This window comes from Manacus vitellinus, unplaced genomic scaffold (genome assembly GCF_001715985.3).
Source record: "Manacus vitellinus isolate BGI_N305 unplaced genomic scaffold, ASM171598v3 scaffold_19_pilon, whole genome shotgun sequence".
NCBI classification, from domain to species: domain Eukaryota; kingdom Metazoa; phylum Chordata; class Aves; order Passeriformes; family Pipridae; genus Manacus; species Manacus vitellinus.
In genome coordinates, this window is record NW_021939395.1 from 141,452 (window position 1) to 151,451 (window position 10,000).

The 10,000-nt window shown below is 48.1% G+C and overlaps 1 protein-coding gene across 1 annotated transcript; it reads left to right on the forward strand.

Annotated features, from left to right (window-relative positions):
* Nucleotides 1-967: 967 nt before the first annotated feature.
* Nucleotides 968-8,118, forward strand: LOC103767781 (adrenodoxin). Its single transcript, XM_008934975.3, has 4 exons — nucleotides 968-1,260; nucleotides 6,349-6,473; nucleotides 6,899-7,028; nucleotides 7,285-8,118. Exons 1-4 carry the CDS (start codon nucleotides 1,082-1,084, stop codon nucleotides 7,403-7,405), a joined length of 555 nt encoding a protein of 184 aa, XP_008933223.1. The 5' UTR covers nucleotides 968-1,081; the 3' UTR covers nucleotides 7,406-8,118.
* The last annotated feature ends 1,882 nt before the right edge of the window (nucleotides 8,119-10,000 follow it).

The following is a 10,000-nucleotide window of genomic DNA, read 5'->3' on the forward strand; positions in this document are numbered from 1 at the left end:
GGGGTGAAAGCCCAAAACTTTTCACTTATTTTCAGAACTATGAATCCACTGTGTGTGTATGTGTGTTGAGGGAGACATTTTCTATCCAGTTCTCATGCTATAGTTTATTTCCCCTGTACAGATTGATTAGAGAGTCCAGTATTCAAGGTTTTTGCTTATACTGGCTACTAATGTGTTAATGCATCAAAAAAACTTGATTAAAGCAGATAGCCTACCAAACAGTGAGCTGTTAATTTGGTATTAGGGACAATTCAGGCTCTTGAAATAAGAGCTGTTCCCAAACTCCACAGAAGTTGTCTGGTGCTGCAGTTTGGGTCCTCTTGGGCAAATTGATTTACCTTGGAGAGGAGGGTAGACTATACCAGTGATGGTGTTTCTGGGAATAAATTAGTTTTCTTCTACAGAAGGCTTACTAGCAGAGTGAAATGAATGCTACTTATTTGTGCCTTTTTGGTACTTTTCAGCGGACAGTTTGGCAAATGAGCTAAGTGTGGCTGCTTCTCGCCACCATCATGCAAAGTAAGTGAATATTCATTTCAGAGGTAGAAGCCTACAGTACTGGGGAAGGCAATGATGTGGCTGGATGCCATCATGTCAAGAGCAGAATTCATGAGTCTTACTTTCACCCTATTGCTGTAGGAACTGACATGCCCCTCTCCTCCAGGCAGCAACCATCAGCGCTCCTGATGCCCTCTTCCAGCCCTCAGCTTGTAACCCCTTGTATGATTAGACATAACAATGAATATTGCTCCTGAACTGGGATTTAGTTCTGGTTCCTAAAACGGAAGTCTAATGCAGAACAAGGTGAGCATTGCTCAGGAACTGGTATGCAGAGGTGATGTTCATATTACTGTGCTTCACCCATGCCCTGATGGGCTGGACTGCAGCAAGATCCTTTGGTCCATCCTTCTTTCCTGCTTCCCCTCCTTCTTCCCTCCCTCCACCCCCAGGGAGGCTGTCCTACTTTTTTCCTTTTTTTTTTCCTTTTTTCCCCCCTCTCAGCTGTACTTATAAGCTTTTAATCTGACTGTCCTTGCAACAAACGACGGCCCAGGAGACACAGGGAGGGACCCAAAGCAGCATGATAGCTCAAGGCATCCTGGGGCTCGTGCGACCCTTGCGAAGTGGACTGAACGCGAGCAAAATTCACTTCATTTGCCTCGGTGGGGTGACTGAGCAGCATCACAACCCCTCAAAGTGGTGGTCAGAAAGAGGCTTCAGCTCCACGCACAGGCTCCAGGATGCCCCTGGGGAATCGAGGTGAGTCAAATGCTGACGTGCCTTGCTGCGTCCGAAGGGACAGACGTGCACCCCTGCCTTGCCCTGCAAAAGGGAGAGGAGAGAGGCCAGCATAGCCATGGCCTGTGGGAGGTGATGGACGAGGCCACCACCTGAGGTGAGCAGATGCTGATGGGAGGAAGGTGGTGCTAGGACCCAGTCCAAGAGGTGTTACTCCCTGCCCCTGGAGCTGTGGGGACCTGTCTGAGGAGTGTTGCCCCCTGCCCCCGGAGCTGTGGGGGCCACAACTAGTGGCCTGGATCCAGCTCATGGAAGTGACAATGTGGCATAAGAGTCCTTTGGCCCCTCTGGCCCAGACACCAGCCTCTGAGAAGGGAGACAGCGGGCAAGGTGTGTTGGGCAGCCAGGCCATCAGGCTGTTGTGTTCCTGCTGTGGGGAAGCTGGGATGACCACAGGGTTGCTCTGGGAATTGTGAGTTCTGTTGGGTTTCTGGTCCCCTCTGCTGTAGGGGCAGAGCAGGAGGGGGAGGATGTCTGCAGCTCTGTGGGCTGTGACTGAGCTGTCGTGCCTTGTGGTGCCTGTGCTGGGAGATGGAGAATCTGGCTCAGGTGCTTGGCTGCTAGGGACAACTCTGGGTGCAAGGGCCTCTGCTAGCCTATGGCTCCAGTTTCCTGCCTCGCTCCTGGGACCAGGGACTTGTGCTGGGCTTTGCTAGACTGCTCGCTTGGAATGGGATACACGGTCTGTCATGAATGCTGAGCTTGAGTTGAGCTCTCTGGCAAAAACCCTTCAGAAGCACATGTTCAGAATTGTCTTTAAATGCATTTGGTCCCTGCCAGGGTGGAGGGCTCCTGACTGGTCACCTGAAAGGGCAGTCGGTTCAGCTGAGAGGCCTGGCTGACACAGCCCCTTGGGAGGCAGCCCTGAGGAGCAGAGGAGTCCAAGGAGGCTGGACATTCCTCAAGATGGAAATCTTCAAGGTGCAGGAACCAACTGTCCCCCTGTGCTGAAGGCTGAGGAGGGGCTGCAGGCACTTAGCACTCTTCTGTATTTCCACAGCAGGAACTATGGCAGGCTCCCTGCCAGCCTTCCCTCTCTCTGTTCTTTACAGATAGTTCAGAAGGAGATTGCAAAATAAAGGTGATTTATAGATCTCCTAGACCTGTATCATCTGGGTCAGGCTGTAGTCTGCTAGGCATTGAGAAAAAGATCCAACCAACATGCAGAAAATACAATAAACAATTTTGCTATCTGACCAGAGAGAAAAGTCACACTGATAACCCTGCCTGGTGGGATTTGTGAAGACTCATTATTAAAGGAATTTCTTTCTATTTGGTTTGTGCCTTATGAAGTTATCTCTGGCAGTACTTGTAGGCATCTTACTGCTTTGTATGGTCTTGGAAAGTATCTTCTAGGGAAAACATTGATAGGGAGAAGAACCACTTCCTTGAAACCCCTTTACTAGTTTCCTTTGTCACAGAAAGTTTGAGATTTTATTTTTTAAAAGGGAATAATCAGTTGTCATGCATTGAACTTGCATTGCTGAGTTTGTCACATCCTGGTAAGATCTTTGCAAAGCTCTGACCATGTGTCCTGTGATGCCATTCTAAAATAGTTCAGCGTAAATGAAGCAAAACTTAGTCTAATCAGTTTTGATTATATTTTCTTTAATCCTCGTTCAAAATTACTTAACAAAATGTGAAAGGAATTTTTTCATAGTTTCAAAACCACAAATTCAAAAGTAAATAAAAAATAAAAGCTGGAGACCTTGTTTCCAGTCTTGGGCACCCAGAAGCAGAGGTCCTCCAGAGGAGACTCGAGCCTGGGACTGATTCGAGGGATATGAAGACAATGAGACCAGTGAGTGTGTGGGAGGTGACTAAACTGAACAGTGAAAACAGGGGGTCATTGGGCTGGGTTTATGCCCCCAACAGAGGCACCTATACTGAGAATGCAGACAAACAGCTTAAATATTCCTTTCAGCCAGCAGAGAGAGAGAGAAGCTGCTTGCAGGTGCTCTGTGTGTCATGGTCAGGAGTGCTTGACGTCATCCCTGCTCTGGAGAAGAGTGAACTGCTGCACCCAGGCTTATCCAGAGTCACACGGGGGTCTGGCTATAGCAGCTGTACTTCCTTGGACCTAAGTGGGCTGTCCTTTGTACCCTGTGTGCTGGCTGCAGCTTGGCTGTCTTGGGGCTCATGTAACTGGCAGGAACAGTCAAAGCAAGGTTGTATCTCAGAGGAACAGCAGGGAACTAGATTTGTGGGAGGCTGGTGCAAAGATTCTTGTGGGGCTGATATTGGCTGAAGGTCTAGGTGCCTCAGAGATAACAGGAATTAAGTTTTCTGTCAATAAATGTGTGGGCAGCTTTGGGGATTCTTGGATTCAGCACTCTCTGCAGGCAGTCAGCTTTCATTATCTTATTGAAGAATCCATTCAGTTGCAGCACTAAGTGAAGTTTTATCACTTTACCATTTCTACTGTGTAACAAATTACTTCACCCATAAATTTAAACCAAACATTGGCCAGAAACCTGTCTATTTGTTATACAAATGGAATAAATCAGTCTGATCCACCAAAATATGAAGAGGGTTGTTTTAGTTTGTTTTATTTTGACATTTGAGAACTACTCTTTACAAGCTTATTTACAAAGAAATGTCTGCAGGTGTCTTTATGAAGGAGACTGAAATGTCTTAATGATGTTTTCTGGCTGTTTTCTTTGGGAAGCAGGGTGGTCTTGCATGGCTGTGCGTGACTGCAACGTGATCTTTCCTTTTTGCAGGTGGGAAACTCTTCCCTCTGCAGCACGGCCCAGTGCCAACTTCACAGCTGTTTGCATAACCAGAGGACCCTGGTTATGTTAGTTAGGCTACACTAACAGCTCAGGCATTTTTTGCAGCTGAAGCTCTCAGAAAAACAGGAAGCTGGCCTCCCGGGATGAAAGTACAGTGGTTCCTGTGTCCTGCTCCTGCTAGCTGAATCAAAGCACCACTACAAACAAAAGAGCAGAGAAAGCAAAAAATACTGTTTCAACTCTTCTTCACTTCCAATTTTTGATAGAATACAGGAATTGACTTTCCAAAGAGATAACTTTTGGAAATTTTTGCTCCTGAAGTCTTGCTGATGAAGTCCACATTTTAATGTATCCTTATTGACTTAGAGATGAACTGCACTGAGTTGTCAGCAGGTAAATAGAATTAGAGCTGGATGGTCATTGTGACTTACATGAAGCGGAATGAACAAGACCTGCAAAGTTGAAAGAGGAGAACATTTCTTCCCCCTTTCCCATTACATTTTTACAGGGATTCTTTCCTGTCTCCTATCCAGCTGGATACATCCCCTGTACTCCACCTCTGCCTCCTGTGAGTTAAGAAAGAGCAAAGGAAATTGTTTAAAGTTGATCCTTATATATTTGTGCTTAACATTAGAAGCAAATCAGCAGAAATCTCCACATTCTTTATTTTCCTTGCCACAGAGCAGAGAGGGGTTGTGCAGGCAGGGTCTTTCCAGCAACTGGTGTTGCTATCACAGGTACAGTTCGCATTAAACCAATTCCTCCTCCCAGTTTGTGACTTCCCAAGAGGACACCTGCTACTGAGGAGCGTGGGCACTATAGCAATTGCTCAGCTGATGATTCTGCTGTAACGTGTGACCTGCGGCTATGACAGTTTGTACTTGGTGTGAATTGCAAACACAGTGTGAAAAATCAGTAGATAATATAAGAAATTCTCACAGCTCTGAGCCATGTTTGCTGTTTGTTTCACTGGCCCCATGGCTTCCAGGAGAAGCGTTACCAGGCTTTATACCTGCACTTGTATTAGAAGAAGCTGGGTGTTGCTTCACTCAATCTTGTGTGAGAAAAATCAGGGGACTGTGAGATTGTCCAGTCCTCACTGCAAAATTTGCTCCAGTTTCAAGGCTTCATTTTGCCAGAAATGACAGCAGCAAAACCACAGAGCAGTGCTGATACTGCCAGTGCTTTGGAGTTACCAGAACTGTGGGAGACAGAGGTGGATCTCTACAGGGATTTGGATGAGTGGTGTGTGTTGTCAGCTTCATGGAAGAGTAGAGAGTGGACACAGCTTCTGCCACTGGAGGATGCCCTGGGCTTTGGGGTGATGGGCACTTAGGCAGTGCCACACTGAGAGTTACTGGGCAAAAGGCCCAACTACCTCCAAGGTGCTGCCCTCTTTCAGTACAGGAGATGGGACCTTCGGGTAACCCCTTTTTCTAAGTGATCATTTGGGTATGTACACTAAGAAAAAACACTGTTTGCTCATGTGCTTCCCCTGGCAAATATAACACAATCTCAGAATGTACTGCCTTGGTGGGAAATCCCTGACACCACTATCAGGATGGCAGCCTTCTCCACACTTATGTGAGAGCCTAGTCTGGAGGAGATGAAGTGGGTGCTGTTTTCCTCTTATTTATAGATCTCACAAGCTGTCAAAATAACCACCAATTTCTTCCGAGCGAGGATCACATCAGCTGGGAGGAGGTTACTCAGCCCGGGAGCTCTGTAAGTTGGGGATGGGCATGTCTTGTCCCAAGAAGGCTCCCTGAGATAGAGTTCAGGAAAGAAGTGGGCACTTCATTGAAGAAAAAGCAGCAGAAGAAGAACAGTCACAAGTAATCTCCTTTGGAATGGAACGGAGGAAAAAAACCATAAATGACAGCAACCCTTCTTGCAGGATTAGTATCTGATCCTGAGCACTTTGCTTGTTAATACATCACTCTATCCAGGATTAGCATCCCAGGCCCAGGACTTGCAAATGCTTTGCCTGCCTAACATGCTCCCTCTGCCAGGCTGCCCAAGCAGAAGCAGCAGATGCAGAGCACCTGTACTTTTTCATGCACAGATAGACATTTATTCTGAGGGATGTTTGATAAAGTGGGAAACATTTTGGGGCAACTCAGACTTGCTTGCCACTGAGAACTGTTTCAGAAAACACTGAATGTTTTCTGAGGTCCAAGGTGTAATCCTTTGAGAAAGTGTTGTATGCATGTTTCCCTTCATGTGCCATGTCTCTAGTGCTCAGCCAAAAGACCTCAACTGTGGTCATGCAGGAAAGGGGTGGACTCCTGATTTTTGCAAACTTGTCTTACAGCTCTGCAGGTCAGGTGACGGTGCATTTTATAAATCGGGATGGAGAGCGACTTACAACCACAGCCAAAGAAGGGGAGAGTTTGCTGGAAGTGGTAGTCAATCAAAACTTGGCCATTGATGGATTTGGTAGGTGTTGCAGAAGGATATATGTGTGTACTCTAAGGACCAGTGGGTACTTGGGAATAGTGCAACTGTACATATGCCACTGTTCTGCTGAGACCATAAAGCAAGCTTCCCTTCCCCAAAAGCTGCCTGCTAGGTGGCTTACCATGCTGAGATGGCAGTGTGACTTCACAGTCACCACTGGCATTCTAACAGCCTCTGTCAGCATGTTTGACTGGTTAGAGCTGATGTACAAATTTGAAAACTGATTGTGATCCTCCCAGAGAAGAGGCAGGCTGAAACCTGCATCCATCTGTTGTGTTTTCTGGCATCTCTTTTGACATGTTCCAGATCTGCTAAAGGACCTTTTCTCACACTGTTCCTGAAGATGGTCTCTCTCATGCTCTTATTTTTCCTGATTTGCTGTCATTACCTTGTTTCTCCACCAGGTGCATGTGAAGGAACATTAGCCTGCTCCACCTGTCACCTCATCTTTGACAAGGACACCTTCCAAAAGCTTGATGCCATCTCAGATGAAGAGCTGGACATGCTGGACTTGGCGTACGGACTCACTGAGACGTAAGCCTCCCTGCTGATTGCAGTAGATCCTCAGGCCTCTGAGGCAGGTTCAGCATGTGGCACCTCTTTCCGAGGGGACAGGGCTTGTTCTGTATTACAGTTGTGCCTCGTGAGCTGCTTTCTCTTGAGGCACAGGAGATCTTTAACAGGAGCTTTAGTGAAAACCCATCCTGGACCAGACATATCCCAGTGTGGGTGGGGAATTTCTCCCTTTTCTTTGGGAACAGATGAGCCTCACTTCATGTTTTCTTCTCAGATCACGCCTTGGCTGCCAGGTGTATGTTAAGAAGTCAATGGATGGTCTGACGGTGCGGGTCCCCATGGATGTGTCAGACATCAGGAGACAGCTGGAGGTTGGAAAGCAAAGCAAACAGTAACTGGAAATGACTCCTGCACAGCTCACATCCTCATTTAGGTGTGGCAGGGTACTTTGCTTTTGGTTGACAATATTGCTTTTTGTGGCTGGCTTGCAGTAGACCATAGAGATTTGATTCAGTATAAAATGCCTGTTTGGCAAATCCATTATTTAAACAAGTTTTAATGCTTAATAAGGTCTTTGGTACGTGTTTTAAGTGCTTAAATGCTCTGCTGAATGCAACTGGACTGAAGTGTATGGCTTTATATTTCCCTGAGTGGGTGTCAGTAAACATCTGTGCTGTATGTGACTTGCCCTGTCCTTTGAAATTTAAGAATTCTGCTATTATGAGTAACTGCTCAGAATTTTCCAAGGCTTGGCTCTTTAAAAGTGGAGCAGATTTTTCCCAATATGGGAAGCTTAAGAAGAGATAGCTGTTCACAAGTCAGTGTGTTGATGGGCTTGATGTTGTAGGTGGCCTGAGTTTGGTCAGCAAGAGCATACTGATAACACTTGCATGTTGACTGTTCCTGAGAGCGGGAACCACTTCCATGAACTTGAGATGTTACAGGTCCCTGAATTGTTCGATTGCGGGATCAGCCACTGTCTCCAAATGTTAAATTTTCCCATTGCTGTACTATCACACGTGTCAAATAAAATTCTAATAAGGAGGCTTTTAGACCTATGAGATGTGCTTTTCTGGTACCATGAGCCTGGCTGGAATAGAATGAGTTGAATGGAATTTGGTGGGGTGCATTGAGCACAGCATTACCAGCCAGTCAAAGGCGGTGATTGTGCTGCTCTACTCCTCACTGGTGTGGCCTCACCTTGAGTCCTGTGTGCAGTTTTGGGCACCACAATATAAAAAAGACATTAATCTGTTAGAGAGTGTCCAGGGCAGGGGCCACGAGGATGCTGAAGGGTCTGGAGGGGCCACATGAGGAGTGGCTGAGGGCACTGGGTTTGTTCAGCTGGAGAAGAGGAGCTGGAGGTCAGACCTCACTGGGGTCTTCAATATCCTCCTGCAGGGCAGCAGTGGGGCACGTACCGATCTTTGCTCTCTGTGACCAGTGACAGGACGCGAGGCAAAGGCTGGAGCTGTGTCAGGGGAGGTTTAGGTCGGATATTAGGAAAGGGGTGGTGGGGCACTGACCAGGTTCCCCAGGGCAGTAGTCACGGCCCCAAGGCTGCCAGAGCTCAAGGAGTGTTTGGGCAACACTCTCAGGCACATGGTGGGATTCTGGGGTGTCCTGTGCGGGGCCAGGAGTTGGACTCGCTGATCTTGATGGGTCCCTCGCAACTGAGGATATTCCGTGATTCCACGGTTGGGAGATCCTCTGGAATGTCCGTGTACCGCGGGGCCCGGGCGGGGCTGCGGTGGCAGCGCTGGGCGCCCGGGGGCGCTGGCGGGGCGGCTGCGCTGGGTCCGCCCTCCCTGCCCTCCTCCTCCCTGCCCTCCCCTCCCTTCTCCCTGCCCTCTTCTCCCCTCTCTCCTCCCTCCCGCTCGGCCCCGTGCCCGGAGCTGTCTCGGGGAGCTGGAGCCGCGGTTCGTGTCTGAGAGTCTCTGCACCTCTGTGCCTTCTGACTGCCGACACCGGCCCTGTCCCCCTCGGCGTGGCCCGGGGTCCCTGCTGACGAGTGATATTCTGTAAATCCCCACAATAGACTTTGACTTCCTCTCCGGTCCTTCATGCAAAAATCGGTACAAAATTTTATCCATGTAAGAATTTTATTCTTAGCAGAAGGCTACCTGCGGGGCAGATTTCCTGGCATAGGCCAGGGCAAGGCCAATCCTTTCCCAGGGTAGCCCTTTGCTTTGTCATACATCAGAAAACTCCTCTAGCCTGTGTCTGTTTCCCCCAAACCTCTGTGCTCCTCCAACTTGTCTCAGGTTTACTGTAAGAAAGCAAAGAGAATAAAAATGAATTAAATGAAAGCAGTAAACCCACCACTTTCAGTACCACTTCAAGTCTCTCCCCACTCCTGGTGTCCCCTTGTAGCCGAGGTGATCGGGAACTTTGCAGTCCCACTCCTCCACACCCGGCTCGGTGTGAGCTTGAAGCTGGAGCCCAGGCTGCTGCTGTAAAGTGCCAGCTCTCTGCACCTACAGGGCAGGATGGCAAGGGAGGGAGCAGCTGCTGGCTCAGAAGGGTTGAGTGACTTGCGTTTGTTTTCAGAGTGTGGGTGACCTTCGAAGAAACAGTTTCTAGAACAAGCTGTTAGCTTTCAACTGTGGGGAGTCAAAGTATCCCATGCTACTCTTTGGCAGGGCTGTCTGTCTCTCAAAGGTGCCATGGGATAGCAGAGAGGCCTCTGCACAAAGGAGCTACCTGCAAAGGATTGGGGGAGAATACATCTTTGGAGACTGGCTTTCCTGCCAGTTGGAATGTCAGAAATAGGATTGAGAAGGTTAAAATAAACCACAGCTGCCCCGGGCACTTCCGTCATATTTCTGTCAGCCTGCAGAATAAGAAAACAAATCATACATGCTGAGCAGAAATGAGAAGAGGGTGAACTGCATGAGTCATTTCTCTTCCAGGCAAATGAGTTGGACTTGTATGGCTTTGGTCTATATTGGGAGCAGGCCCTGAAGGCTCCTCACTTCCTGGATGGCAAC

What these genes read in the sequence shown, in the direction of transcription:
- LOC103767781 (XM_008934975.3), top strand. Translation starts at nt 1,082, where the DNA reads ATGATAGCTCAAGGCATCCTGGGGCTCGTGCGACCCTTGCGAAGTGGA. An exon ending in GATGCCCCTGGGGAATCGAG is followed by an intron (nt 1,261 to 6,348) that starts GTGAGTCAAATG and finishes CTTGTCTTACAG; the next exon opens with CTCTGCAGGTCAGGTGACGG. An exon ending in GCGTACGGACTCACTGAGAC is followed by an intron (nt 7,029 to 7,284) that starts GTAAGCCTCCCT and finishes TTTTCTTCTCAG; the next exon opens with ATCACGCCTTGGCTGCCAGG.